The sequence below is a fragment of the Crocodylus siamensis genome, chromosome 1 (genome assembly GCF_052110815.1).
Source record: "Crocodylus siamensis isolate JL-2025a chromosome 1, ASM5211081v1, whole genome shotgun sequence".
NCBI lineage: Eukaryota > Metazoa > Chordata > Crocodylia > Crocodylidae > Crocodylus > Crocodylus siamensis.
Genome location: NC_143395.1, coordinates 383,204,373 through 383,232,181, shown reverse-complemented (window position 1 = coordinate 383,232,181; position 27,809 = coordinate 383,204,373). Strand labels below are relative to the sequence as shown.

Sequence of the window (27,809 nt, the reverse complement as noted above, 5' to 3'; positions counted from 1 at the left end):
AATGTTTCAGCTACAAAGGACTTTCAAAAGGCTAAAAGGTAAGACAGCACTGCACATTAATGTAGACACAGCCCCAACATCTATTTTCCAGGTATCAATGGGAGACTTTCCTCTCCTTTTTCACATAAGGCAAGAATCCAAGGAGTTGGCACACAAGCAGAAGAGGTGTTGTATGCTTTAATGTCTTAAATCTGAAATACAAGCATTCTGCCATTCCTCAATTACACTTACTTCACAGGGAGGGGAAAAAAAACCTGCCAGGAAGTTTAGAAAATTTAGCTCCAACAGCACAGACTTCAGAGTAAAGTGTGTAATGAAATACTGTTCCAGATACAACTTAAACCTAAAGTAGAATTACATTCCACCAGACATAATAGAGATAAAACTTTAAATAACTCATTAATAACAGCAGGCTAGTATGTCATGAAAAATTACCACTCTTGGATGCATAACAGCAACACAAAAAAAAACAAACAAACTACTTGATGGATAATAAAGTATTTTCAAACACATGCAAATCACTATTAATTCAACAGAATAACATAAACATACTTTTCTACCATGGTACCAATGTTTCTGCAGGCTTCTTCAGCAGCCTCTCTGAAGGTATAGTCAGGATGGGCAATTTTCACAAAGTCAGCCTGACATCAAAAGAAAAGAAAAGAAGGGCCTTAATTTGAAATCTTAAATTTAAGTGAGTATTCAAAGAAGTTCCATTTAGCATAACACACATTATGCTATTACCTGCAATATTTTTCTCACTGAGCAATTTGGCATACCTCTGTTTTCTCAGAACAAATCTGTTGAGAATATGTTGACAGCTATTAATTGCTACAGAATAGTTTCACTCCAAAGAAAATATTTTCCAACTTTTTATTATTATTTTCAATTAGGTAAGTGCTTTAGAGAAAATTTCTTTTCCTAATAAGTATCACTCTCAATAAGCCAAGGCTTTTGAATCTTATTGCTAAGAAAACACCTATTTTTTTTAACCAGTCCTCTCTTAAAAAGACCCCAAACATGTAGTTTTACTGTTTTGCCAAAATGTACTAGCTTATATTTTAAGAACTCTTAAGTTGTGCTGTTTTAAAGTAAACTGCTAGCTTGCAAAAGGGACATTCTGTATATAATGTATAACTTTACGATAAAATTTTAGTTACCCAAGAATTGACGGAACCTACAGCAAGAGATTAATATTTGCAGAGGAATAGACTAATGAAACAGATCTTCTTGGAAAAGATATCTTGTAAGATTTAAAAGTCAATTGAGCCTTTCAATAAAACAGGAAATTTGAAAAGAACCAATGTGACAGATTTCACTAAAACCTCAATCCTGAAAGCACTTAAACAGATTGAATTTCACCTTGGGAAAAGTTTCCCTGAAGTCAACAAGATGAACTATATGCGTGCTTTCAGGACCAAGGCCTAGTGGCCTACTTGGCAAGGCACTACCCCAGAAGTAGAAGCTTATGAGTGATTGATGCCACTGAGCCTCCTGAGCCATGCCTAGTTGAGACTACATAAACCAGAAATGTCTGGTTATGTGCAATGAGTAGGGACCTACTGAAATTGCAAAATCCGGTATTGCCTGTGAAAGCAGGCAATGTCTGTGAAACCCATGGGGAAAAAAAAAAAGAAAACTTGCTGAAAATAAAATGCTGCCTCCCCAGAGGTACTGTGGCCTGGCCGCATAGACCACGGGGAGGCAGGGAGAAAGGGGGAGCCACCCCTGCCTGACCTATGGCTGAGAGAGCTGCCTATCATAAAGACCTGCCCCTTTCCACCAATCAGCAGTAAGGGGCAGAGCCACATGACAGACAGCCTTTGCAACCAATCAACAGTGAGGGGCAGGGCCACTGGGGCCCCTTAGCCAATCAGAAAAATGGGGAGCCCCACCATCAGTCCACTAATGCAGCAGCCAGCCCTGCAATCTCCCCACAAAATCAGCTGGCAGCCTCCTCGGGTTAGCTAGACCCCTAGCATATTTCTTATATTTCTTGTTATATATAAATTTTCAGTCTGTTCTTCATTCAATTTAACTTTCACAATGGAAAAAAACACACTTTAAAATGTTTCATATTTAAAATTATACTTTCCAAGAGCCAGTTACTCAAGTCTGGACTGAGCTGTTTACCTATGCTTAAGCCAAATGTTTATCATCTTTTGTTACTTCAGATTACGTGCGATAATACTGTTAGTTTCCCAAACCACTTCTATAACCTTAAACAACTTTTCTACACAAGACAACCACAAAAAACCTATTAAACACATTATTCAATGCTTTAGTTCATTTTCATTCAAAGTTATTTGTAAGAACGGTATTTTAAAGAAAATAATATATTATTTCTATTAAGAAGAAAAAACTAAAATGGGTATGGATAATCATATATACTGTGCTTTAAGTGTGGAATCAAGTGCATTTAATAGCTGGGGAATTTTATATGTACTTTGCTGCTGAATTCAAAGTGTAATTGATGTTAAAGAATTATATGAGTTTAAAATAGATCATATTAAAATTTTTAAATAAAATTTTAAGTTTCTTAATCTGAACTTGTGTGTTTAACCATATATTTTCTAATAGGAAGGGTAGACAGAGGACGGCCACACTCAGTTTTACTCCTATGGAAGTTTAAACACTGAATGGTGTCAGCAGGACTAGACTTAGGTCACATTTCTGAGGTCTTGGATATTCAGGCTGAAATAACTGGACTGGCGTTTTATGTAAATTGAAGTTAATATCACAAGTGGGATATAACACATCTTTAGATTTTGTTCAGGCCCTAAAGCTCATGCAACTAACACACAATATAAGTTGAAAAAATACATCATGAACTACAGCAATAAATCACACATCAACGGAAAAAGCTAAAAACTAATGATGTAAACATTCAAAACATTCCAAAAATATATTAAATACAACACATCATAAAATTCCCTTTGCAGGAGACTTCACAGTCTATAAATTTAACTCAGAAGAGCTCTTTAAAAAAAATACTACCATAAGAAAAGTAAAGTTCAACATAATATGGTACATTAAAAATGATGTTTGTGCTACTTAAAGTATCCATGCTTCATTAGGCTTAAAAATAGACAATTACATTATCTGAAGTTGAGTTTTTTTATTTAAAAATGTATACACACACATACACACCACACACACCCACTTTATAGAGTACAGCAGTGCTGTGCATCTTCTAAGCAGCTGGGCACTACTTGCCGACAGGCTGCACCAGGGTGAGCCACCGACTGTCCGTAAGCTGTGCAACACATGGATACCCAGCAGACCTCTGACTGCAGCGTGCACCCATGCCCCCTTCCCACTCCCAACCAGTGGCAAAGTGGGAGCCCAGGGGCCACAACTTAACTCTTGCAGGTTGCATGCAGCCCACAGAAAGCCAGCTGGATAGTGCTGGACTACAGAATAACAAGAGGAAATACAATCTTTTGGGATCTCATAAATCAAAGCAGTATTAGTTTTCAAAATACTAAAAACAGATGATCTCTAAGAATAACCTAAGATACTATAAGCAGTGGCATTGATGTTAAAGTTCCTAGTAATCTTATCTGTCCACCAGAACTGAATTAACTGCCCAACAAGATGGTAAGGAGGAGCACTGTTCCTTGTATGAAAGACAGGCTAACAACTTTTAGACATCATTTTTCAAGACAGCCAGGTAATAAGGTATACTAATGCTCAAAGTCTTCTTAACACACATGAGGAATGGGAACTCTCACTGCCCTTTCAAAAAATAAGTCTTGGGATAATGGGGAAATTCCAGAAGATTTGAAGAATGCTAATGTTAAGCCATCTAGCAAAAAAGGGCATGGGGCGCTTGGACATGTGACAAAATTGCCCTTTTTACCAGTTTAATTGCCCTTTTTAGTGGTTTAATTGCATCACACTTTACACGTGATGATATATTGTGCTTTAATGTCAATCACACTGTACACGTGCAGTGGCGTATTGTGAATTAAATTACTTTGTTATGTAGCAAACTAAAACACATCCCGATGTATTTTAGTTTGCTATATAACAAATTGCAGCGATACATCCATCCCCAGGGATCCCTGCAGCTCAGGAGCTGCTCAGCCCACCAGCAGCTCACTCCCTGGCTGCACACAGGCTCTGCAGGTAGGAAGGGGGAGAAAGGCAGCAAGGGCTTGGTGGGATTCCAGCACCCCATGTACCGTCCCCGCCACCTTCCCACTGCTTGGGACTGCCCCAGAATGGGCTGGCCTGCCCCTGGGGCACCACGGGAAGGTGGCAGGAAGGCAGCTGGGTGTGCTGTCAGCCAGAAAAGGCAGTGGGGACAGTGCATGGGGCGCTGGAAGCCTGCCAAGCCCAAGCTTCCCTGAGCCCACCCAGGCTTCCAGCTCCCTCTGCACCATCTCTGCCACCTTCTCCAGCCACCAACACACGCAGCTGCTCTCCTGCCACCTTCCACACTGCCCCAGGGGCAAGCCAGCCCATTAGCCCATTCCTGGGCAGTCTCAAGTGGCGGAGACAGTGCTTGGGCTGCTGGAAGTACTGGCAGAGGGGGAAAAAAAAAAAAAGAAACCAAAAAACTGTGAAGGGCCCAATCTTTTTTTTTTCCCTGGTGGAGCTTGCCCTCAGCCAGGGGGCAAGCTGCCAGCAGTGTCTGAGCTGTGAGGTGGGTCCAGTACATCCCTCCATGGTGGTGGTACCCTACTGGTGCCACTCAGGCAGACTGCTGGTGACCTGGGTGCTGGCTCTGAGCAGCTCTGGGCCCACTGGCAGCTCACCGCCTGGCTGAGAAGCAAGTTCTGTCAAAAAAAAGGATCAGGCCCCTCGCCATAAAAGTGGCAGAGCCCCTAAACAGAAACAGTGGGTTTTCAATCGTAACAATTAAAAACCCACCGTTTCAATTTAGGGAGAACTAAACCCCTGTCACATATACAAGCACCCAAGTAGACTTACGCTGATAACTAGAGACTGACAGTTCTGTGCAAAATACTGAAAAAGCTAATATAGGACTAAATAGACCAAAAATTAAAGAACAGGAAAATAATCAAAGCCACCAGGTTATAAATAGGTTATACATTGTAAAAATGGGAAATAGCTTATAAAAGATGATTTTTTTGGATGAGATTACAAGTATGACTTAGAAATTTACTAGAACAAGGTGTAATAGTTAATATTTAACTTAGGCCCTACACCATCTTTAAAAAAATATACAGGAAACCCTTGCTGTTCGCAGATTCAGCATCGTGGTTTCAAATATTCGCGAATGCTGAACCCACATTTTAAATCCACTTTATGCACTTACAGGAGCTTCTCAGGAGCTCCACGCCTGCTGCCACTGGGCTGCTGCTGGTGCTGCTGCTGCCGCCAGGCTCCACGCCCCCCAGCCGCCAGGGGCACTGCATTCATGAACACAAACTGTGTTCATGAACGCAGTGCCTTATTTGCAGATATTGCCTTTCACAGGGAATACAAGAATGTATCCCCCCTGAATGGCGAGGGTCGCCTGTACACCATATAATATCAATAGTATGGATGCAGTAACTGCCAAATTTCAAGAAGTAACTTATCAATGACTGGACTCTGTAGAAATCCGTATTTGTCCTGCACTGTTTAACATTTTCATGAATGAACTGGAAGTCAATACAACATCACCATGGACCATAATTGAGGGTGACACAAAGATTGGTGGAATAGCACTAGTGACTAGGACAGAGCAATCAGTTTCACTTCATAGACAGGGATTATTCAAGTAAACTGTGTCTTCATACAGTCACAAAAGCTGATAGCTAGGAACAAGAGGGAAAAAAAAAGTCATACAGACATGAAAAAGGAGAACTATATCCTGAAAATCAGTATGTCAGAAAAGTAGTTCGGGGGTCATGGTAGACAAGCAACTCAACAGGAGCTACCTTTGAATTTATTAAAAAAGGGAGAAGTAAATAGAAGAGGTGATTGCAAGATCAATACTGGAATACTGGTTCATATCTGGGTCTGTATTTATGAAGATGTTGAAAACTGGATAGAGTACAGAAAAGAGCCATAAAAGTGATTTAAGGACTGGAAAAAATGTTTTGCAGCAAGGACTTAATCCTATGGGGGGAAAAAAGAACTGAGGTGTCTATTTTTAAAGTTTACAATACAGTTACAAGTCATACTACATATATGGTTTCTGACCCCCCCTGTAATTTAGTGAAAGCTTTTGTAACAACTTCTCCATTAAGATCTCAATTTTTCTATTCTCATACAATGACTTACAATCTTGATACATCCCTGTCATAACAGAAGAAACTTCAAAAACCCTGTGTCATCTAACCCCGTTTACAAGAGATCATTTCCAACTTGAAAAATAAACAAAAAACCAAACAAAATCCCCTCACCAAGTCTGCCACTCTACACAACGCATCTGACAGCTGATCAAAAATCATCACTATTTCAGGTCCAGGAGGTGTAGTATATGCTTTCCGGACCAGTCGCTCTGTTTCTTGCAGTGCTTTCTCCTGTGCTTCTTGAAATCCTTCCGGACAACTTAACTCTGGAACACCAAAGAGACCCTAGAATACAGAGAACAAATGCAACCAACAGTTAAAGTTAACAATTTCATTTTTAAGGGCGCACTAATATATCGGTTCATATCATATCAGCACCAATAAAAGGAAAAGTGACATTATTGGCAATTGGCTTTTTTTAGCCGATATAGCCAATAATATTGCCAATAAACGCTACATGCATGCATGCAGACGCAGAATGCACGCAGGCAGGAGTGCAGCCCAGCAGCTTGGAGAGGAGCATCCAGCTGGTAAGTGGGGGGGGGGGGGGGAGGCGCTGTACAGCTGGGACGAGGTGTGGCATGGGACAGAGCCATGGCTTCTCTGAAGGGCACAGTGCGGGGTAGGAAGGGGGGGGAATCCCTCCACTGTGTGCACCCCCAGAGGAGGCATGGGGAGCACATGCCCCCCAGATCTGTATGCAGGGCGAGGGTGGGCTGTCTACTGGGCGCTCAAGGGCAGGGGCTGTACCAGGCTCTTCCTTGAGAGGGGGCTGGGCTGGGGCTGTGCTGGGGGCAGACAGTTGCAGCGCTGGGAAGGGCGGTTACAGGGGGGGGCTATGGTGAATTTTGGGGTGGCTGTAGCCCCAGCTCCCAGCGCTGCCACTGTCCACCCTGCCCCCACCCACTCCAAGTGCAGCCCTGGTCCAGACCCCCAGCCAGGAAGATGTTGCCACAACCGGCAGCACACCCACACACAGACCTGGGGGGCACATGCTGCCCATGCCTCCCCCAGGGGTGCATGCAGCAATAGGAACCACCCTCCCTAGCCCCCAGACGAGCTACAGCTCCATTTGCACCCTGCCCCACCTGTGCACCCCTGCCTCAGCCCCACCCCCTCCCTCACTGCAGGTGTTTCAATCTGCCCCCCTGGACCCATGCCCTTTCACCCCCCAACAGACTTACCAGGAGGACACTGCTCTCCAAGCTGCTGGGCTGCATATTGGGAATTGGATCAGTATCAGCCAATATGGTTGATTATTAATCGACCATTGGTATCAGCCCAAAAAATAATTAACAGTACACCCCTATTTTTAATCTCACTCTGCTTCAGAATTACAAAGACTGTCAAAAATCAGAAAAAACAACTTGACAAAACTCTGTTATTTCCCTTACTCAAAATACAGAAGTAATTTGTACATTAACTATATAAAACTTACTTTGGATTCTTCTTTAATGTTTAAGAATAATTGGTTATGATTTTTACACTACTTGTGCTTTTACACTTATGGGCTCAACAACTTATTAAAGAGCCACTGTCACACTTTAAATCACGCTTGAAAAGGTAAACTAAAAAGAAAAAGAGATAACCCTAAAACAAACAGTGCCGTTTAAAGAGAACAAGCTTCTGCTCTTTGTTACCCTTTGCCAGTCGAGTTTTAAAAATATCACCAACAGTCACAACTGCAAAGACATATACATTGTGGCCTTGTTCCTAGAAGACAGGTTGCACTGGCAGAAGTACTTCTGAATCTATGGAGATGTGCTAGCAAAACTGTACCAAGTAGCACTTACCACTGGCTCATTTTAATCAGGAAACTTCAAATTTTTATTAGAAGGGATCAGAATTGACTATAGTCACATGCAAGAAAGAAGATAAGTTTTACTGATAAAACGTAGTGTTAAAATAGTGTAGTGTACTACTTTATCGTGCAGGGGCTAACATACCGCAGCATTAGTAGCAGAGTGAATTTGGTTTAAATCAAATTGATTTAAATCACTGGTCAGGAAGCCTCAATATTGACACTGTTTTCTACAAAAAGTGCATTGTTGTTGTTTATTTGTTTAATTTCTTGAAATTCTGCACTTTTAGAAAAAGGTAAGGGCTCAGCTGTGTGCACATAAACTTGCAGGGACAATAGGGCTGATGTGTGGGTAATCAGGTCTGTTATCTCTCATTTCCATATACTGCTGTTAACAAGGATGCTACCTCTGGAGACAACAAACTCTCCCTATGCCTGAAGAAGGGCATTTGTGCCTGAAAGCCTGCAAAGAACAATTTTTCCAACTACTTAGTAGGTCTAATAAAAGACATCACATCTACCCAAAGAACCTTGCCTATTGATCTCTGGAGACTCAAATCCACAATTTGAGAACTGAACCTAAGCATCACAGAGATGCTTAATGGGATCTTCTAGATGGAGCACTGAGTCCCACTGGGTAGACTTCTTCAATCTTTACTAATCTGTAGAGAAGCCTCTGGGAAACCCTTACGATTAGGCCCCTAATATAGTCCACGGCCAGTTGTGACTTATTTATAAAACTTCTAAAAAGGTTACATGAATATATTGTCTCAAATAGTATATAATTAGAAGTTAAAATCCCTATTTCATGATGATATCTTTGAGCTTTAACATGTCTTAAATTTAAACGATATTTTTGTAAAAACAGTATCTTAACAAAAAAATCAAAAATAGGAATAAATCCAAAAAATTTTAATAAAAAAAATCTGATTTTTTTAATCATTGATTTTTATCCACCCTGAACAGTGCCATTTGTATCTACTCTACCAGTTTACTAATTCCAGGTAATTAAGCATTGTAGATCACTACTGGAAATACACCACAGGACTGTCACTAACACAACTTAATGTCTTATCATAAAAACAATATAACAGCTTATGATGGCCAGGTTAACAGTTACACATTCACCAAAAAGGTAAAACAACAGACCAAACTAGTTTATTCTCAATCACTGTCTAATCTATTTGAATCATGGTTAACATCTGAAATGCTGATGCATGATGCAGTCAGAGAACAGTTTTCCATCCAGAAAGTATTGTTGCTTCTCTTTGCATTATATCCCAATATCGATTAAGAATAACATTACTGAATTGTTCTTAACAACAGTTTCAATACACAAGGCCAGAATTTAAAAAACTGGGAGTCAAAAAGTCATGCTCCTGAAAGCCATGTTCCCAAAGCCCTATTTAAAGCAAGCCACCTGCTCTACAAAGGTGCTGACCACTTCAGATAGGTTAGGCGCCTCACTTCAACACTCAGGTTTGAAAATTTTACCAGGAGCCAATTTCTGTTTGTTCCAGTCCTCTCCACTGTTCCTTTTTCTATCTACTTTGAAGAGAAGATTTAGTAAGATGCATATATCAAATGCTCAAAAAAGTGTTCAAAACCAAAACTGCACGAGCAATTAGATGCTTTGTAATATAGCATTGCCAATCTATTTATATTCTCTAGGACAGGACAATTAAACTGGTGGCCCACAGGCCACATGCAGCCCACAAGGGATTAGTACATGGTCCCCAGGCTGCCAACCAGCCACCTCTCTCCCCCTCACCCTTCCCTGCCTCTTCTGGCTTCCACTTCCCACCCCTATTGAAGGGGGAAGGGTGGCACAGTACCAGGGGAGCCTGAGCTGAGGATGAGGCTTGGGAACCAATGTGCACAACGCAGTGCGTTGGAGGGCAGGGGGTGGGGAGGCATGTGGCCCCCGGCTCCTGCTGCTGCAGCCCCAGACACTTAGAAGCTGGACAGCTCTGCTCGAGGGGAAAAGCAGCTGAACAGCAAAAGCCAAAAAAGTTTCCCGGAGCAGGGATCAGAAAAGTATTCTTAGCTTAGTGCCTAGAAGTGAAAAGTCCTGCACTTAAAGCAGCACAATCCCATGAACTGGTTGGGAATGACTGGCTAAGCAGCAGCTCTGCAGAAAAGGACCACAGGGTTACGGTGGACAGTAACATGAACGTGAGCCAAGTGTTTCCTTGTTGCAAAGAAGGTTAATGGCATACCAGGTAGCATTGGTAGAAGTGCTGCTAGTAGATGGAGGGAAGTGATTCTTCCACTCAATTCAGCACTTGGTGAGGCCACACTGGAAAGCACTTTCCAGTTTTGGGGCCCCCACTGCAGAAAGAATGTGGATAAATTGGAGGGAGTCCAGGAGAAGGCAATGATGATGGTTTAGGGGCTGGGGCACATGACTTCCGAGGAGAGACGGAGGGAACTGGGCTTATTTATTCTGGAGAAGGGAAGATTGAGCGGGGTCAGCCTTCAACTATCGGAAGGGAGGTTCAAAAAAGGATGGAGCTAGACCAGGGGCTGTCAAAGTCTTTATACCGCAGCCCAGCCAACTGTGGTCAGAATTTCCAGCCAGGAGACAGGTAAGAATACCCCCACACCCCCGGCAGGGGGTGGACTAAATCCTGCACTGCCACAGGCCCTGCAGAACAAGCCATGGCCTCACCGCCCAGATCTGGGGGGCCACACTTTGCTGGTCCAAAGCCACTTCGGGTCTGGCAGTTGACCCACTGTGCCTGGGATCAGGCCACAGCCCAGGGATTGAGAACCCATGAGCTAAACCATTCTCAGTGGTGGCAGATGACAGAACAAGGAGCAACGGTCTCACATTGCAGCAAGGAAAGTTTAGGTTAGATATCAAGAATTTTCTCACTAAGAGGGTAGTAAAACATGGGAACAGGTTACCCAGAGAGATGGTGGAAGCTCCATCCTTGGGGTTTTCAAAACCCAGCTAAACAAAGCTTTGGCTGGGATGATCTAGTTGCAGATGGTCCTGCTTTGAGCACTGAGTTGGACTAGATGATCTCCTGAGGTCCCTTCCAATCCTTATTTTCTATCAGCTGTGCTGTGGACAGCTTTATGTTATTTCCACAACATGAGTCCTATTTTATTCATTTGCTGGTGAGCCCTGTGCAAAGCACCCAACACAAACCTATGCAGAGTTTGCAACTTGGTTACTCTGAGGATCTGAGAAGGATTTCCTGACCCCCATGGAAGGGTAAGACTTCAGTGCAAATGGGCGCTTAGAAGAGCAGCTGGAAGTTGTTAGGTAATTCAAAACTATAGATTTTGCGCATTTTTACATGCACTCTGGGGCCAGGCATTTAAATTAGTGAGCTGTGCTAATCATGGGCGACTGGTGCCCCAGCAACCAGTCAGCGTCCAAGGGTCCCCACGGCCAATCTTGCCAACTGAAGTGGGGGGCACTCGTGGCCTGTTGCCTAAGCGGTGAGCACGGCCTGTCAGGGCATGCTCTCTCTCTGGCAGTGCACATGCATCCCCTACACATCACCACTGGTGTTAATTAAAAGTGCTTGTGTGTCATGTGTCCCCGCGCTGAAAAATAGCAGCAAAGGTGCTTTGACGTAAAGCTCATAAATCATGTTTTATTTCAAAGCTCCTTGCCGCCATCTTTTCAGCGCGGAGACACGCTGGGATACCAACATGCTCGGCTGCCGGAGTGCATCCAGTTTCCATGCTCCAGCAGACTCGATAAGTCAGGTCTGCTCCCAAGCACTGGATTTCCAGGGTGTCGGAGCAGGCTCCACACCTGTCTAGAGCAGTGGTCTCCAAACTTCTTTAATCATGCACCCTATCAATAAAAATTTTTTGAGTACGCACCCCCCATTATATGTATATTTATTTATTTGACATATGGACCGAGTGAGGGCGCCAGTGTCAATCCGTATATTAAATATTAGTAAAGCTTAATTTCTTTCTTTTTTAGATAAAAAATAAATGTAAATACAAGTTCTAATATTTTCTTCCCGCACCCCAATGGATGGTCTTGAGCACCCCCGGGGGGGGTGCATACACCCCACTTCGGAGACCACTGGTCTAGAGGAGGGGCCCTTTCCTACTCAAGCACGGCCTCGCCTAAGGGAAAAGCACCGATAGCCCTTCAAACTGATGCCACCTGCTTTGCAGAGAGCAGCGAGGGTCGGCCTCGCGCTGCCCACACCGACCCCGACCCCGACCCGGACCCCGACCCCTGGCCCTGGCCCTGGCCCAGCTGAGGCTCCGCCTCCCGCCCCCGCACCACGTGGCCCCGCCTCGCTGTCAGGCGCCCCGGCCCGTCACCCACCGTGCTCCGGCCCACGACGCTGCTGCGCTGCTGCCTGGCGTCGAAGGCGGCGCCCACCGGGGACCAGCCGGTGCTGACCCGCCGCCGAGCGGCCCCGGCCCCGGCCCATCCCCATCCCCGCGCGGCCCGGCCCAGAGCGGCAGGCGCCACCCGCCGGCAGCCGCACAGCATGACCGGCGCGCGACTGGGCAGAGGGCAAAACTCCGCCCACTTCCGCCTCGGCCCGCGCAACCTCAGCCTGAGGAGCTGCGGCGGGGCCTCCCTAGGGGGCGTGGCCTGGTGCTATCCCGCCCCCATGCGGTGCGCGGGCTTGGACCTCCCCCGACCCGTTGCACTGCGCCCTGGGGCCGGGGTTCGCCCTGCTTTTGCTGCATCTCGTGTTCGGTGCCCGTTTCTGCTGGAAAAATACAAGGTCCGCAGCGGGGTTGCCTCCTTTCCACCCTGTATCAGTGTGGGACGCTGCACAGCAATTAGGCTTCGAGGGGTGTAGGTTGTAGCCGTGTTGGTCTAAGGACACACAGGCAGACGAGGTTCTTTAGGTCGAGGTGATCTCTTTATTGGACCAACTCAGATAGTTGGAAAAATTCGTCTTTGCGAGCTTCCGGGTAGAAATGTCCTTGGTGGGGCTCTGCAGATGGCGAGTGCTCTTCCTGGATGGAGTGACTGGGAAAGAAGCCGGAGGGGCTGGTCTGCGGGCAGGCGGTGAGGGTGTGAATCGGGGAGGCAGTGGGTGAGAGACAGGCTGCGGGAGGGGTGGCGGAAGGGGAATGAATGTAGCTGGTAAGTAGTGCAGAGGTATCTGGGGAGTCCGATGTTAGGCTGGTTACAGTGAGGCTTCATTGCATTTGTGCAGGAGTGCATGGCTAGGTGCGGTGCTGCCCTGCCCTCCAGGCCTGCCTGCCTGCCTGCTCTCTCTCCAAGCTGAAGTTTCCATGAAAATCTTTGTCTCCAGCGTGAAAGCAGCAGGGCACATCGGAGAGCAGCAGCAGAAAGAAACGTGAAGTTCACAAAATAGTACCTCCATCGGTTCTTCAGCATCTGCCTCAGAGGCAGCGACAAAGATTGTGTTTCATTTCAGCTGGAGGGTTTGCTTTGCACATGTTCATTTTAAAGCCCAGTAACACGAGACCGGGTTTTTGCACCTGTCATTTAATATTTACCAATGTGAGCACAACCACAAGGTTTTTCCTTTCATCTGCTTGTGTTATGTCTCCATGCCATACTTTTATCATTCTTTCCAGCTTATCGCAGGCCAAAGAACTGGGTTTAAAGCCATATTTAAACATTCCCAAAGCGGTTGTAACAAAACTAGTTAATGACATTGTGGGGTCAGCCTGCGGGGAGAATTAAACTATATTAATCCTACGTCGAAAAATTGTTTTGCTTGGCTGGACAGAAATTTTAAAGACAAGGTTAAGAGAGTTTTGTGTAGTGCGTGTGGATGGAGACCAATAAAGCTACAAGGCAGTATTGCAACAAACACAATTCAATGTATATGAAAGGTGACAAAGAGCAATGCCGCCAATTCTTGCACCTTTATTGTAAGGCTTGTGAAACTCGGTGTTTTAATTGACAGCTGCTGGAACCAAAACACTGCGTGGACATTTATGTTCTAATCATTTTTCAAGTAACCTTTTGACCTTCATGCTTGCAGAAAAAAGCATGAAATAAGAATACCCTTAAGGACCAAAGGCAAATCCAAATAACTTCAGATATATCAATTTTGAACATTTTCATGATTTCAAGAATTGCTCTTAAGATGTTTGGGGCCTGAGTCATGGTTGCTGAACTTCTGGAGATGCCAATATGGACACAGCAGTAAAACTGTAGAAGAGAAAAGAACAGCAGGCAACTTGAGGAATGAAGATTGTTTGGGTACAAAAAGGTACAGAGAAATGAATGTAATGACAGTTCTAGTTGCTGCATAAAAACAAAATCTAGTCGGAGGCAAATAGCTATCTCCCTAGGAACCCACATGTACAATCTGCAATATTTTAAGTATATACTGTAAACTAAGACTGGCCAACCTGAACCACAGGTGCCACAAGTGGCATGGGCAGCCTCCAAGTAGGGCAGAGCAGACCAGGGAGAGGGCAAGCAGCATAGTAAACAATAGGGCAGGAAGCACTTTATACATCAATTAGGACTGCTGGATTAAACCCATGGTGTTCAATATTTGTTATGTTGTGTCTTTAAAAGAAACAAAAAGCAACTCAGAAACCCGGCAGGGGACACAGGGAAGGAAGCACAAAGCAGAGTTGCAGATGGATCAGGAGAATAGGATTGGAGTGGCACTTGGGGAGGGTGCAAGGCTAATTTGTGGCACACCTGCCAAAAGGGTTGGTCCACTCTGCTGTAAATAAATCAGTAGATGATTAATGAATCCATTACCTGACTATCAAATGACAGAGTTGGGAAAGGACCTTAAGGCTCTCAAGGACCTACAGGCCCTCTGCACTGGTGCAGGATTTTCCCCCCTAAATTAAACAAGCTGTATTTAAGTACTTCTGTTCTGCTTTCTTGTGAATTTTCTTCCAAATTGCCTTGCAGATGAAAAAAAGTTAACTATTCATCAGAGGTTATATAGAATGAGCACCAAACTCAATCCTGCAGATGCTTCTACGAGTAGTCCTTACTACTACAGGAAGTCTCATCAAAATCAGTTAGAACTGGGACCATTTGCACAAAGGTGATTTGTGCTAAGGAGCTGGATTAAACCCATGGTCTTAAGTATTTTGTTACTTTGTGAGTGCACCTACCCGGGGATGCTAACTGCGTAGTAGCCTAATAATATTGCACAGTAGCATGCCAGGCAAAACCCATGCTAATACACTACTGCACAGTAGTATTAGGCTACTGAGTAGTTAGCATCTTTAAAAACCTGTGTGCTGGCACTACTGAGCAGTAGTGCCAGTTACTATACGCCATTTACTATGCACCAGTTACTATGCATTGATTTAGTACTTTGCTATGCAAGTACTAAACTTAATGCACAGTAACTATGGCACATTAATGAATGTGTAGACCCAGGGGTGGGCAATTATGTTAGCTGGAGGGCCACTTAATGAGCTTTGGTGAGCCATCAAGGCCTGCCCCTTGACAGGTGGCCTGCCCCCTGGTCACCACCTTAGGACCAGAAGTCCCACCCCTGGCCCGTGACCTTTTCCGCTGGAAGTTCCTTCCCTTGCCTTAGTTCTCCTGTTTTTCTTGGAGGGGAGGGGTTGCCATCTTGAAACCAGAAAAAAACATACACTTAAAAAAAAAATCAAACATCTACTATAAGTTATTTTATTTCAAAAAATATTTTTGTCCTGATTTCTGTGTGTTTGCATAGTGTATCTAGAGGCAGTTGCATAATATCTTACAGGCTGGGGGAGGACCTTCTCAGGAGCATGGCAGCAGAAAGGGCTTTTGGAGTCAACAATGACACCAAGATGAACATGAGTTGTCAATGTGACAAAGTGATCAGTAAAGCTAACTGCAGTTTATCATGCATTAGCAGGTGCATGACAAACAGGTCCAAGGAGGTGATACTTCCCCTTTATGAGGCATTAGTAAGGCCACAGTTGGAGTACTGCATCCAGTTTTGGGTTCCGCCTTTCAAGAGGGATGTGGACAACCTCAAGAGGGTTCAGAGGAGGGCCACTCGTATGGTTAGGGGCCTGTAGGCAAAACCCTATGAGGAGAGATTGAGGGCCCTGGATCTCTTCAGCTTCTGCAAGAGAAGGCTAAGAGGTGATCCTGTGGCCACCTACAAATTCATCAGGGGAGGACAGCATGAAATAGGAGATGCTCTGTTCACCAGGGCACCCCTTGGAGTAACTAGGAACAGTGGCCACAAACTGATGGAGAACAAATTTAAGTTAGACATCAGAAAGAACTTCTTTATGGTAAGGGTTGCCAAAATCTGGAATGGGCTTCCAAGGGAGGTGGTGCTCTCCCCTTCCCTGGAGGTCTTTAAGAAGAAGCTAGACATGCACCTGGCTGCTGTTGTCTGACCCCAGCACTCTTCTGCCCAGGGCAGGGGGTCAGACTCGATGATCTGCTAAGGTCCCTTCGAACCCAAATATCTATGAATAACTCAAAAGACGGTCTTATTCTTGTGTATTGTGCAGAGGGGAGTAAGGAGGTATATGTGGGGGGTGGTTGGGGAGTGGGTGTGGGGGGGTAGGTATCAGGTGGGGGTTGGGAGGTTGTAGGAGTGAATGTGGGTTTATGGTGGGGGTGGGGGTGGGGGTGTGCTGTGGGTATGGTGGGAGTGAGGTGTGGCGCTCTGTGTGTGTTGTGGGGGGCGGTCCTCAGAGTCCCTGGAGTGTGCAAATCCCTGGATCTGCGTGTGGTAGCAGGGTGCAGGGCCAGCCCCATCTGGTCCCATAGCACATGGCTCCCTGCGCTCCCACCCCCTTTCCCCCAGTGGGAGTCCCTGGCCCTGGTCCAGAGGTGCACCCTGACTCAGGGCTGGGGGTGGGTCAGGTTGGGCTGGGGGGGAGTTGGTTGCTGAGCAACCAGACCCATACCTCCTGCAGGGACCCCTGGCTTGCAGCGGGGCAGCCCAGGGCCAGGACTTACAGGGGGCTTACGGGGGGGACCCTGCAGGCCAGGTGAAATTGCCTGGTGGGCCAGATTCAGCCAGAAAATATGTAGACCATATTTTCCCTGCCCCTGATGTAGACCTGTGTCTTTAAAAAAACAACAACAGTAGTTTAGACTAGTCTTAATAAGCCTCTGCGTGTCTAGGATACGTGAGTTTATTATAGAGCCTTCTAAGTGTAGTTTTTTTTCATAGTTCAGCTACATTAAAATGTAACATGAAAATCTAAAACAAAAGCTGTGAATAACAATAATATATATATAAATGGCTGTATAACTACTGTTAGGATTAAATCTCTGCAGGATTGCCAGAAGGCAAGGATTTCTTGTGGTAATATCTTTTTATTGAACCAACTGTGTAGTTGGGATAAAGTTAGACAAGCTTTTAAATGCAAGAAATTCTTCCTTAGGTCTCTGATCACAGGGAGCCAGGCACGGTATGATCTGGATTGCTGGACTGATGAGTAAGGAAGGATGTTGCACTATTCTTTACAGTTAAGCATTTCTCTTTGCTTGCCACTATGATGAGCCAGATGTAACAATTGTACCAATATGAAATTATATGGATATCATCTGGTATGATGTAACTATTACATCTTCAGGCTTTTATAACAACACAAGTGTAGCAAAACTGTTGCAATGTTAACCTTGTTTTATTCCTGGTTGAAGTTACTGCAGTTTACCTAAACTTGTTTTGCTACAGGAAAATTGAGACAGCCTATGTGTTCCAGAGTAGCAGTCCTTGCCGTGCTCTTTTTTTAAACAGTTAAAAGTTTTGCTTGTTTGTTGCCTAAGATACACTTTGAAATTCAGGTTGGTGGGAATTTCCCAACAATATATACAAGTGCCAGCATAATAAAATGTTGATTTACATTAGACTGGGTCTAGTGTCTCAGAGTTACTGAACAACAAAAACCCAGTAAAAGTTGTATCATCATCCTGGTCTGCTAACAAGCCATTAAAAACCTCTCCTCCATGGGCCTGCAACCATACTTGATCTCCCACATGCAGTTCCAGGATAGCACCTCCTGAAGCCTGATCCTCAGCACCCTGATATTTATCCACCGTGTGCAGCATCTTGATCCCATTTTTAACTAGAGCTACTCTTACATTCCTTGAGTAAACAGTAATGTGGTAGGTAAAATAATAAACCCCAGAAACGTTGCAGGTGAATTTTCCAGTAGCAGGATCATAATGGTTTAGACCATTATACAACACTTTATCAAACTTGATTGGACGATTGGCTGGAGGAAACTTAGTTTCAACTGTAAGGCCTACACTGAAAGCACTTCTTGGTACCACTGGGGTGTCACCTGTGTTTCCTTTATCTCCCCTATCACCTTTCCAGCCCTTTTCCCCCTGAACTCCTGGATTCCCCTTTGGTCCTGGACCTCCAACACTTCCTTCAGGACCTGGATTACCAATAGGACCAACAGGGCCTGGCAGACCAATTTCACCTGGATTCCCAATTTCACCCTTCATCCCTTTTGGACCCATGGGACCAATATCACCTTTTATCCCCTTTTGTCCCTGCAGCCCTATTTCTCCTTTTTGACCTTTGTCACCCACAGGTCCTACAATTCCCTTTGGTCCCAGTTTTCCAGGTCGTCCTCTCTCTCCTTTATCTCCTTTGTTCCCCTTCTCTTCAACTCTGCCATCAGTTCCTAAATGAAAAAAAGAATGACATATACTTATCATTTTACATTAGACTACTGAAGCACAAACAAATTAATTTTCAGTACATAATAGGGGTACAGATACATTTACTAAGGGTGTATATCTGCACACTACAGAGTTGTGGTAGGGGAGGGAGGGAGGAAAAATGTCAGATGTATAAATGCAGGATAAAAAGTATTGAGAAGAAACCCATCCCTGCAATTGCTACAGTGCAGTTGCAGGCATAAAGCCAAAGATGGCAGTGCTTCATCTAAAGCATACTGAGGGTTGCACTGAAAACCTGCCATATCAATTATAAATTTCTCTGGAAAACTTTGTTATTTTAAAAAATTGTTCCTTATTTAGCTGGATGATTCTCTGGGCACAGCCAGATGAGCATGCATGTGTGGTTTGTGACACCTCAAACCTATCTGAGGTGCTGCAAACTGTACAGGGCACATATGCAACTGTGTATTTGTGCTGCAGATTTGTAGCATGTCACTAAAATTTGATACTAGGAACTTCCAATATCAAAAAAACACCATAACAACAACAACAAAAAGGAGCAGCACAGCACATGCTCCAGAAGCATGCGCCAGAGCAACTGAAGGCTGAGTCCTCCAGGGAGATAGATACTGTAGCTGCCAGTCAAAGCATCTCTCCTCCTTTAGGTACATCCTGGCTCCTTCAGCACATTGGGAGCTGGGAGAAGTGGGAAACGGGCAGTTTGCCTGAAATGGTACATTTTGTCCCACACCACAGTGCATGTGCAGGGGCATGCACAGCGGCAAAAAATAGTGGTGCAATAGGAAGTGGACAGCGGAGTACCCCAGGGCTTGGTCCTTGGGCCCGTGCTGTTCAATTTCTTCATCAGCGATTTGGACAACAGGGTGGAATGCAACCTGTTTCAATTCACTGATGATACCAAAATTTTAATTTTAAAAAATTTAATTTTAATTAATTAAAATTTAATTAATTTAGATTGATTAATTTAAATTAAAATAAATTTACATTTAATTTAAATTTAAATTTGCTGATGATACCAAAATTTGGGGTGAGGTGAGCACAGTAGTAGGGAGGGAAGGACTGCAGCAAGATCTGGATAGGTTACAGGAGTGGGCTGACATAAACAGGATGCATTTCAATACTGACAAGTGCAGGGTGCTGCACTTGGGCAGTAGTAACCAGCAGCACACTTATAAGATGGGAAACACCCTTCTTGAGAGCACGGAGGCAGAAAGGGATCTTGGAGTCATTATTGACTCCAAGATGAACATGGGCCGACAATGCGAGGTCACGGTTGGCAGGGCTAACCGCACCCTGTCGTGCATCCATAGGTGCATCTCACGTAGAGACAGGAAGGTGATCCTCCCCCTCTATGTGACACCGGTCAGGCCACAGCTGGAGTACTGTGTCCAGTTCTGTGCGCCCCACTCCAGGAGGGATGTGGACAACATGGAAAGGGTCCAGAGGAGGGCCACCCACATGATCCAGGGACTACAGGGCAGACCCTACAATAAGAGACTGCAGGACCTGAACCTGTTCAGCCTTCACAAGAGAAGGCTGAGGGGGACCTGGCGACAGTCTATAAACTCACTAGGGGGAACCAGAAGGGTTTGGGGGAGACACAGTTTCCCCTAGCGCCCCCTGGCATGACTAGGAACAATGGACACAAATTATTAGAGAGTAGGTTTAGATTAGACATCTGCAAGGACTACTTCACAGTTAGGGCGGCTAGGAGCTGGAACCAACTTCCTAGGGAAGTGGTGCTGGCTCCTACCCTGGGGATCTTTAAGAAGAGGCTTGATGACTACCTGGCTGGAGTCATCTGAGCCCAGTTTTTCTCCTGCCCGGGCAGGGGGTCGGACTTGAAGATCTACAAGGTCCCTTCCGACCCGACTTCTATGATTCTGTGATCTGAGGGCCAGATATCTCATACTAACAGAGCTGAGGACTATTTCCCTGGGTATTGTATCTTTTTTAACATACTGATTTGCAAAACGAAAACAGTCAGTGGACCAAGTGTTCCTAGAACTTACCTACTGTAAAGATAAGCACTTCTGAATTGCAACTGAAGTTGTATTTGCAGTACAGCACACATGCCTATGACGTACTATACCTGGCTTGGGTGTAATGATACCAAAGACACAGAAGTATGGACTTCTGCACAAGTTAACCTGAATATGTACCCAGAGTTCCCAGCACACTATTAGAGCCTGCACAGGAAGCCCATGCCACTGTTCTTGTTACCTGAGTTCACTAGAGCCAAGGTGTTAGGGTATGCCTATATGTTCTGCAGTCAGCCCTTTGATTGCAACACAGACACATCCTAAGCAGCAATATACTGTTATAGAAAGAACAACAAAAGAGTTAAACTGATTTCCTATTAATTTCAGAAAATTACCTGTTGATTTTTTTCCATACCAGTTACTCATTTTCTCAGACTAAAATGCTAAAACACAATAGGAAAACAGTCTCTTTTTTGTCCTCACTACTGCATTTCTGCAGAAAGATAAAAGACTGCAAATATCTTGAGCAAGCTTCTGTGCTGAGCCTGGGAACACAGCTCAGATGGATGTCTTGCCCACTTGCTACTGCTTTGTGATGCCAAACCCTAGTAATGAGGCAATATTGCTGCTTAAGATCAGTCCCCAAGCCATTCTGAAGCTACATTAGATGTGCTTATTGACATGCAGTCAAGGGGTCTAAAGTGGTCACTGTCAAACATATGGCCCACAGAGCCAATCCACCTGGCCTACTGGTAGGCCAGGACTGTGACAAAATTTGGAGCACTGATGGCCATGGCCCTCAGCAGCAGGGGGTTTGCCTTGTGGCCACCTGTCCCACGACCAGTTGAGGGCCCTCCTGTAGTAAGTGGCTGCCTGGCCTCCAGCCTCTTGTCCCATTGCTGCCATGGAGGCCACCACTGCCATACTAGCCACTTCCACCACCCCTGCCCTATGCTGGGTCCAGGCAACAAGGAAGCCCCAGAGACCTCCCCCAAGGATCTGGCCTCCTTTACCTCGTATCTGGGATTTGGCACATGTAGAATAGGAGAGAGTTCAGTGGGCATATCTGCACAGTACGGCACATGTGCTCATACTGTGCAGTAATTTGAGTTACTGCTCAGTAAATGTGCACATGTAGACACACCCAGTGTGTTTCACAACAGTGCTTCAACGCACAGCTGGCAGACAGTGTTAACATACCTTAGGTATCTAACTATGGCATTTGATTACTACTTATATCAGTTCAATATAGTGGAATAGAAGAGGATTTCCTTTATCAAAGTGAGGGATGTATCAGGACCTATGTCCACAAACTCCTAGGTAAGTAAGGAAAAAAATAGCTTGAACAAAATTATAGTTTCCTCTGACCTCGTTCTCCTTTTTCTCCATCTGTGCCATCTTTCCCTGGGAACCCAGGAAGTCCTACTTCACCTAGTAGAAGCAAAACAGAGGGCAGATTTTTCAGTTAACAATGATACCACATTACAGGAGCCTGAATCTTGCTCTGAGCCTTTCACTCCCAGCGTGGCTGCCAATGGCTCAGGTTCATAAGTCTTAAACACCTTACACATTGGCTTCTACAGCTTATTCTGGCTGAGAAGCAAAACTCCAGAAAGGGCCTAATTCCTGATTTTAGATGGATGTTGCTGCTGAGATTGTAGTATCACTGAGAGAGAAAGGCCACATTGACAGAAAATGCTCGTTGCCCAATACAACTGAAGATCCTTTATGTTAGGAGATAGGAATTTAAATTTGTGGGAGATAATGCAGGTTTGCCATGAACAAGATGAAAGCATCAAACCCTACTGCTGCCAGGGCTTTGTATTTTCCACTTACAGAAGAGCCCTGCAGTAACTGTGCGAGAAAGCCCAGTGCAAAAGGTAATTGTGTGGAAAGAAGAAGAGTTTACAGTGGGATGGAGGGGCCTCCTCTCCAGAGAAGAGGATTTCAGGAGCTTGTCCACAACAGTACACTGCCCTGTTATGCAGATTTTAGGAAAACACCGGGCGCATCTACACATGCAGCAGATCTGGGAGCAGTTTACTCTCTGATGGCTACAAAGTGCTATTTAGAGATTTGCTTTTGGGAATTGGCCCTCCATCCCTGCTCACTCCCCAGGGGCCAAAGTTAACTGTAAGTTAAAAGTTTTTTGGTACTTTTTCTCTTATGGAGAACTTTTAAAATAATCTCCTGAATTATCTAGCAACTGGGGTAACAAGTGATGACAATTAGTCCTATGAGTGATCAGTGGAAAAAAATCCTATCCAATATTAAAAGAAAAATGTTGATACTTGAACCAAGGTGACTATTCTCTCCTCCTTTTTTAGGAATTGGGGCTAGAGAGCAATGATTTAACAGTATAATTTTAATTATAATGGGCTTTGTCCTGCTTCTACTGAAGTTGGCAGCAAAATTACCATTGTCCTAAAAGGGAACAAAGTTAACTGTAGTGTTTACAAATGGGAATGTATGTTTGATATATAGAGCGTACAAGATGGAAAAATCACCAAAAATTCAGTTCAGACAGTTATAGTAAAGTGGTCATCCATATAAAAAGGCAACACTTGCCAAATGAGACAACACCATCATCACAATTATTTCTTATTTTAAGAAAAAAAATTCATGTGGTATTTTAGATACCATGTCTACATTTTTCATGACAGCTGCAGGAGTAGGTGAGAATTTTCTGGAGGGATCAGAGTAATTTAGCCCTTTATTTTCCATTTTTCAAGCCCCCTTTGATCCTCAAAGGTTCTGTTGTACAAGGCAAATAACTGTGATCTGCATTGTGAGAAGGTATGAAAAACTTCTTTGTAGATTTTAGAAGAAGCTTTTGTTTTCTGGCATATTTGAGACATTGAAAGCATGAAGGACAAGGTTGTTTGTTGGTGGAGCTGGAGCATTTTATAGACAGGAAGGCTTGGTGCAATATATTAGTCATTCTCCAAATTGGCTCAAGTCTCCTAGAAACGTATTAAACCAGGTCAAAACTGATTCTGCAAAATACTTTTTCTCTTGATGTGTGCGCACTTTTCTGATGAAGGAGACTTGTTTGCTCTGGAGTTTGTTATTTAGTCAGCAGCCCAATCCAGTAGGCACTTTTGGAGATCCCAGGTGATGAAATCAGATGCCAACTCCTGGTTCAAGAACATGATTAAGCCCCTGTTTAAAGTTAATTAAAATTTAACTGATTGACTTCAGTGGGATTTAACCACCTGCTTGTGTGCTTTCATGAACGGATATTTTCCCTGCAGAGGCCCTAAATCTTGGCTTTTAAAGAACTGTGGAAAATATAGCTTAGCATCCAAGAGGCTGAGCAAACAGTTACCTCTGGATTCACTGCAGGAGCTCAGACTCTTTTAAGCCTGAAAGGACACAATGAACCTGGCTGTGATCTCACCAGGTTTTCACTAGTTTCACTATGTGCATTGGCATCAATGAAATACATCTTGATTTAACATGAGCTCAGAATCAAGCCCTGAAAATATGAAAGAAAGAAAAGAAACACCCTGTCATGCTGTACAAGAGATTTCAGCTGAAAGTTGGGGGAGGGGTCGCTCTGTTTTACTTTCTGGGACATAACATTTGTTACTTATTAGGGTTTTTTTTTCACAATCTGAAAATGTACATACAATGGACTTCTGAATTTCCAGAAGGATAATATGCACTTACTAAACTCCTTTTTGCTGCCATTAACTTTTTGTTCCTTGCATCTCCATATTAATTACTTCCATCATTAGTACTTTTTTGCATTTTCATGTACCAAAGCAAGGAGTTAAGAGTCTGAAATATGCTTTGAAGTTCAATTTGAAAATCCAGTTGCTTTAATGTCATCCGTAAGGGTTAAAAAGCTCCTAACAAGATTTCCAACAAGTGGATACATTATTGCTCATTTCCAGCAATTAATAGGTAGCTTGGTACTGTACCTGTGTCTCCTTTGTCTCCCTTTGATCCATCTCGCCCATCACGTCCAGGTACACCATTGTGTCCAGGGTTCCCAGGGATTCCAGGATGCCCTTGGGAACAGACGTCCTGTTTTCGTGTTTCCTGTGTGTTGACTACAATAGCCAGCAATATAATCCAGCGGTTCATTCTTTAAGAAGGTTAAACGGTTTCAGCTGAAAATGTCAAGACAGCAATATCCCTGTCTGCCTGTCTGAGTCTACCTGTTGTTTCTTGCCTTTCACTTAGATCAGCGATTCTCAACCATAGTGCCATGCCACCCATGCATACCTCAAGATCCTTTGAAGGGTGCCATAAGGTATGAGGAGATAAGAAAAAAAGCACAGATCAGCTTCTTGCCTGCCTGGCCCTTCTACAAGGAGGTAAACTCTATAATAAATTAGTTTTTTAAATGGGTTGCCATTCTATTCACAAAAGTGATGGAGCAGTGGCTTGAGTTTGAAAAGGTTGAGCCACTGATTTAGGTTGTAAGGTGTTGGGAAATAGGGAAAACAATTTTGTGTATGTGGATATGTGCATGGTGTCCATATAGTACCAGAAACACTGCCTGGAATTTCTAGCTACTACTGAAGAGCAAATAGTTATTTAATTAAAGGGTCACCCAACCAAAGTTTAGCTATATTTTAAATAAGTTTGGGAATATTTATTAATTTTCACTGTGATTCAGGAGTACTGGATTCTCTTTCAACATTTTCTGCAGAAATGCATTGCAATGTGATATGTTCTGATGAAATCAAGCAGCTTTGCAAACTGGGCCTTTAGAAATTTTGGACCTGGTACTGAGAGATGGTGAGCAGCTGTAACTTTACAGGGAGTCACAAACACTAAGTCACATTTAGGACCAGGCCAACATATAGGAATTCAATATAGGGTTTTATATAGTTCCTCCCTAAACCAAAACCTGAACAAACTGGAGTAAAAAAATCAGCCTAGTATCTTAGTGAACTTGTGTTTGCAATAACATTCAAATACAATCCAACGCAGACACCTTTCAGCATCTACCACATCTTTCCAAAAGAAAAGCATTGATTTGTCTATCCTTCTCTTGATTGCTGGATCAAACAACTTTGTCCCAGGGAACAGAACACAATTAAAATTACAGAAATAAGAGAATAAGTCCCTCTTTCTGTACTCCTTAACTATAAAGAAGGAACCATGTGAATGGCACATTAAGGATTGCTAGTGTTTAGTAAGTCAAGGTGGTAGAACAGTAGAAATGACACCAAATTGATACGAAATTGATAGTAGAAGGAAAAAACCACACTATTCTTTTATTGTACTCATACATCATGTTCTGTTCTCCATGGAAGGAGAATTTCAGCTGGAGTGGGCAGTCAGGCTGCTACTGGAATATTTCATATTGACCAGTAATTACCAGTACTTTGAACATCAGCTAGAATTCTTTGCTTCACTTGGATCAGATTAATGGTTCTACTAAAGTTCCTTATTACGTGCTTGTTGAGGAAACCAAATACGATCATGATTCATGATACAGTCTCTGGACCACTGTGCTGGTGGTCCACAGAGAGCTGGCTGGGGTTCTAGCAGAGCCGATGAGCCAATGGAGGAGCTGACAGATACATCAAATATATTCCTTACTATTACTCTGCTATGTAAACACTTAACTGTAGTCACCAAAACAAATGTTACGTGTAAGAAAATGGGAGAGGAAGTAGTCTAGGGGGCTAGAAATAGAGGAGATGTCCACAAGATTAGTTCTCTATTAAGACATGGTATTCACTATGGGATAAATTTGAGGGCCTCTGTCCACTTACTCTGTCCTAATCCTTGATGCCTTTGGTTAGAATAAATACCAGTGTTCTAGAGGAATGTTGGTTCCATAAAAAATTATCTATCCAATCCATACACATGCACTCATTACCCTATACAAGCACACAGGATTTTTGCTCTTACCTAATTCATAGCTTCACTGTACAATGATGTTTCCAGGCATCTTTCACTTCAACGCGACTACTCTATGTGAAGAAATGTAGGGAGCAAGTGTGTGTTGTGAGGACAATCTGTTGTTTAGTTACTGAGTAGTCTTAAAGTTCAGTTATTTAATTTTCAGAGCTGTTCAATAATTAAAATAGAGGTTTAAACAAGAGGCCAGTTGGCATAATTGGAATCTTTCTAGTATTTATTTAAATGCTAAACTCCAGTAAACTGTACTTTGGCTTTTTCCATGGTGACCCAGGTGAAGAGTATTCAAATTAATTGCACAGCATTTTAGGTATCCACTCAAGAGTTAATCTTTGATTTGTTGTTATTATTTATTGTTCGTATGACAACAGAATGTAGAGACCTCCGTAAGTGCTCAGGCCACCATTGGGCTGTACAAACATACAGTAGAAATTGTCCCTGACCCAAGCAGTATACAGGTATATAGGATTCAGACTTTAAGAGATGGGCATTTTAGGACATAAGAGAGTGTAGGAGAGGGAGCCAAAAGAGTGGTACATGTAGAACACAGCATTACAGGTATAACATACATAATTATACTTATTATATGCAGTTCATACTGTATATTAAAATTCTGTGCAATTAGTATATAACATACTACATAATACATACAATATAGTATATTGTAAATGTTATACTGTACTACTATAATAGTATCTATTGTATAGTGTATTGTATAATGTCATATACTATTTTGTATATGATTATACCAACGACATAATATAGTAGTAACATAATTTTTTTTGCTTTTATGTAAGTAAGCTAGATGAGCAATGCCTTTAACAACTAACTAATAGGGTACTCACCTAGCTATTCAAACATGAATCAAGGTAATCATGCTATTAAGCCTATTTATGGTAATTACTTAATATTTCTATCTTATTGTAACTCCTAAAATTGTTTGTTTCTAAGGCCAGATAAAGGTGAAGTGATGGAGACAGCAGCAGGCTTATAAATGTCAATTCTGAAAAGTGAAAGACAAAACATTTATATTACCAGGTTAATGTGCTATAGGAAATCTATTCACTCCTCTTGGTGCAAGAGAATAGAAAATACTGTGCCTGAGGGTGATTCACACGTTGCAAGGACAGACATCTATATTCTGTGAATCTGGTAGCAGAGTGTCTCTTCAGTGATAGAAACAATTAAAATGAATAACTTGTTGAGCTCCAAGTGGTTAAACAAGTGTCACCAAATACTGTAGTGCCATCTTGTGGTAATAACAAACATTACGCTATCTTGCAGTCAAAACTGATTCTCAACTAGAG

The 27,809-nt window shown here is 43.4% G+C and overlaps 2 protein-coding genes across 3 annotated transcripts in view; both read right to left on the bottom strand.

Annotated features, from left to right (window-relative positions):
• MIPEP (mitochondrial intermediate peptidase) overlaps positions 1-12,648 on the bottom strand; it is a 106,902-nt gene extending 94,254 nt beyond the window's left edge. For both annotated transcript variants that reach the window (XR_016439299.1, XM_090028779.1), the window contains exons 1-3: positions 12,362-12,648; positions 6,363-6,536; positions 553-641 (exon numbers count right to left, since the gene is read on the bottom strand). Coding sequence is in view for 1 of the 2 variants with exons in the window: in XM_090028779.1 (XP_089884905.1) it covers positions 553-641; positions 6,363-6,536; positions 12,362-12,532 (434 nt within the window). In the remaining variant the exon portion in view is untranslated. The remainder of the gene's footprint in view (positions 1-552; positions 642-6,362; positions 6,537-12,361) is intronic.
• A 4,439-nt stretch (positions 12,649-17,087) lies between these two features.
• LOC149875163 (uncharacterized) lies at positions 17,088-27,392 on the bottom strand. Its single transcript, XM_090031748.1, has 5 exons — positions 27,348-27,392; positions 26,494-26,555; positions 24,543-24,709; positions 21,985-22,047; positions 17,088-18,615 (listed from the first exon to the last, which is right to left on the bottom strand). The coding sequence occupies exons 3-5, from the start codon at positions 24,706-24,708 to the stop codon at positions 17,825-17,827; spliced, it is 1,020 nt and encodes a 339-aa protein (XP_089887874.1). The 5' UTR covers position 24,709; positions 26,494-26,555; positions 27,348-27,392; the 3' UTR covers positions 17,088-17,824.
• Between the last annotated feature and the right edge of the window lie 417 nt (positions 27,393-27,809).